The sequence below is a fragment of the Rhagoletis pomonella genome, unplaced genomic scaffold (genome assembly GCF_013731165.1).
Source record: "Rhagoletis pomonella isolate Grant_MI unplaced genomic scaffold, Rhpom_1.0 Rhpom_scaffold_00003, whole genome shotgun sequence".
In the NCBI taxonomy this organism is placed as follows: Eukaryota; Metazoa; Arthropoda; class Insecta; order Diptera; family Tephritidae; genus Rhagoletis; species Rhagoletis pomonella.
The window spans coordinates 20,265,866-20,268,907 of NW_023458557.1; the positions used below are offsets into that span (position 1 = coordinate 20,265,866).

Consider the following 3,042-nt stretch of genomic DNA (forward strand, 5'->3'; position numbering starts at 1 on the left):
AAAAAATTAACAAAGAGATCAATTTTTGACTGTCGTGATAACGAATAAGAAATGTACATATGAGTAGTCCACTTGCAAACAGCGTTATGTGATGTTATAATAGAAAGCCATAAATTTGAAAAAACGACTACGACAACAAGTAACATTTAAATTTAATCTTTTTTATTACCTAAAAATTTGGATAAAAAAGAGCCTTATAAAATTGTAACGTAACATAACATGTCATAAGATAACATTAACAGTCTATACGACCTAAAGCAGTTCTCTAAGTTCATCAGAAGATAGATACTTTTGAAAGTTTATAAATAAGTATGATAGCGACTTTTGGAAGAAGACTTAACATTTGATGCTAATATAAAAAGATTTTGCACTCTGTTGTTACTGGACATGAAACTACTTTAAATACTGGTACGTAATCCATCAAAAACTAAAAATCGAACAAATTTTACATAGCGCCCTTTGCAAGTCGTCGTTTAAAGTACAAAACCGCGTATCAACAAAATGCAAACCCGCGTATCATGATAATGAAAAACCGCGTTTGTGAGGTTGCATAAATCACCACCATCTATTTTTTAATTGTGTGAAATTTCATAATAAAACTTTTATGTTAGCTTGCGAATTCCTTATATATAGCTTTAGACGTTTAAAGTTTCTGATATACAACAGTACGACAGTATACAACGGTTTGAAGTCGGTGCCCATGCTGGCTAATTTAGATTGTAACGCATACACCATGATGTAGGTCAATTCATGAATCTCTTGCGGTCGATCATCAAAAAGACTCTTCTTTTTGGCCACTGCAAAAGAAAAGGTAAAGTAATATTTATAATTAAGAACACCTTTTCATTTTATACTCACGCATTGTCAATTTTTCCAACTTGGCATATGCACTTGCTATGTTTTTGCCAATATATTTTGTGACCATCATAAATTCCTGCACCATGGACTGTAAGAAATGCGTAAACATAATAATGTAAACATCTTCAAATGCACTTCTACTTCTAACTTACTTGTAAGTCTCTAATCTGTTCCTCGTACATAAATTGCGTCTACGTCAAGGTCTCTATACGATTGCCGCCTTGGTTTACATTGGCCTTATCCGACATTTCCAACTCATTTGGCTTTTCTTTGAACTGATGTTCAACATCGGGAGCACGTTGCTGCATTACATCTAACAGCCTTTTCATTTCATCCAGATGAGCCGCTTGATGTGGTTTGATGTGGTTTGATGTGTGTGAAGGTTTGTTTACAAAGTGAATTTTTAAGTAGTTGAACAAATGCCAGTGGGCAGCCAGCGTTCCAGTTGCTGGCAACAATTTGCAGGCTTGGGCCAGCGTTTGTTGCGGCTGCCGGAAAAGTAGCTAAATAATGAAAGTAATTATATGTATAGCGGAGTAGGAGGATTTCCTTTATTTTAAAAGCTTCATTACTGATTTCACTAACTGACGACGATGCAACGATCACCGTGGAATCGTTCTGCAAATTGTTACCAGCAACTGACCCGCTGGCTGCCCGCTGGTATTTGTTCAATTACTGAAAAAATGCAAATCATTATAATGATTGCAGTGATTTAACACTTTCAGCGATTTGCACTGCATTTAATAAGTACACATTCTTTACTTTTAAACAACCAATTTACCATTTAAAATTAAATAATTCCGTAAATCCGCGATTTATTATGCACTTTGTAAACAAACCTTTCAATTTCGCCCCAGCTGTTCGATTCTTCTTCTTTTTCTTATTGAATTCGTCTTTGCTCTCTCATTCTGGTATTTCCGGACGTCACGGCCAGTTGCTCTCAGCTCGATTGGCGTAATCTTGTATTCTATCATTCTTGGTTCGAATCGTGGAAATTTTGGAAGATCACAGGGTTGCTTTTAGCATTTAGATTCTTAATGCAAAAATGGAGTTGCATTTAGGTGACGAATTTTGTATGGATAAATGTACATTTAGAGTAGCATTTAGAGCTAAATGTGCTTTTACGCGTAAGCAAAAACAGCCTATTACTCTCTCACAAGTGTGAAAAATGTGTCAACACGTGCCAAAAGTGCCCAGAGCGCGAGGAACGGAAAACCCGACATATCGTGCCCGGAATCAACAAATCAGCTCTAAACAATGGCGCATATTCATAGTCATATTTAGTACTCAACTAAGTCGAAACTATTCTAAGTCACAACTAAAGCTATTCATAGTCGCCTTAGTTTCGACTTTTCTGGCTAAGTACCAACTTAAAATTTAGTTTCGGCTGCAGCTGCAACTAAGTCGTAACTAGGAAGAAGTATTTTATCAAATTAAGGGAAAACAGACGAAATATTAAGAAATTAAGTTGGTAGAGGGTGATTTTGATAATATTGAATAATCTCCAATTAAAATTTACTAAGATCGATCCATTTTATTCGGAAGATGAAATTAAATGCGTATTACAATTCGAATAAAGCTAAATCACAATTTTATAATTGGAATAATTTAGATAAATTCTCAAATAATAAGTCAGTTTCACGCTAGTTCTTTTAAAGTAAATTTGTGCATAATGCAGCGTTTTTGCTGCATTTAAAATGCAACATTTAGCACTTTCGAACATATGTTTCCGAAGAGCGTTCATGCTATCGCATTTAGCAAATGTACATTTACGCGAGTTCGAAATCGAACGCTTTTGACAAACAGCCGTGTTCCAGTCGCTTATAGGCAGTTTTTGCTTACGCGTAAAAGCACATTTAGCGCATTTAGCTCTAAATGCTACTCTAAATGTACATTTATCCATACAAAATTGGTCACCTAAATGCAACTAAATGCAACTCCATTTTTGCATTAAGAATCTAAATGCTAAAAGCAACCCTGTGATCTTCCAAAATTTCCACGATTCGAACATGGTTTAAAGAGAAAAAGTGGCAACATTGCTTTTTCGAGTATACTGTTACGATTATCCTCGAAACCTTGAGGGATTTCCCAAATATCTCGGGCTCGTATCGCTGGATTGTTAAATAAATGCTAACGATGACCAAATTGTAGTACAATTAACTTTATTGTACAACAAACAATTTA

General features: G+C 35.1%; 1 protein-coding gene across 4 annotated transcripts; it reads right to left on the reverse strand.

The window, feature by feature from the left end:
- Nucleotides 1–438: 438 nt before the first annotated feature.
- Nucleotides 439–1,775, reverse strand: LOC118736501 (syntaxin-5-like). Of its 4 annotated transcripts, XM_036466573.1 has the most exons (5): nucleotides 1,640–1,766; nucleotides 1,431–1,533; nucleotides 1,011–1,361; nucleotides 859–946; nucleotides 581–797 (listed from the first exon to the last, which is right to left on the reverse strand). In XM_036466573.1, the coding sequence occupies exons 3-5, from the start codon at nucleotides 1,038–1,040 to the stop codon at nucleotides 589–591; spliced, it is 327 nt and encodes a 108-aa protein (XP_036322466.1). In that variant the 5' UTR covers nucleotides 1,041–1,361; nucleotides 1,431–1,533; nucleotides 1,640–1,766; the 3' UTR covers nucleotides 581–588. The 4 variants fall into 4 exon arrangements, with proteins under 4 accessions (XP_036322469.1, XP_036322466.1, XP_036322468.1 ...); XM_036466575.1 differs by lacking the exon at nucleotides 1,431–1,533 and having other exon boundaries at nucleotides 1,011–1,204; nucleotides 1,698–1,775; XM_036466574.1 differs by lacking the exon at nucleotides 1,431–1,533 and having other exon boundaries at nucleotides 1,011–1,204.
- Nucleotides 1,776–3,042: the final 1,267 nt, after the last annotated feature.

Excerpts from the sequence above, each read along its gene's own strand:
- LOC118736501 (XM_036466576.1), bottom strand. The coding sequence starts at position 1,040 with ATGTACGAGGAACAGATTAGAGACTTACAA. Across the intron at positions 947-1,010 it reads AACAGATTAGAGACTTACAA|TCCATGGTGCAGGAATTTAT; the intron begins GTAAGTTAGAAG and ends CATTTCTTACAG. Across the intron at positions 798-858 it reads GTTGGAAAAATTGACAATGC|TGGCCAAAAAGAAGAGTCTT; the intron begins GTGAGTATAAAA and ends TTTCTTTTGCAG.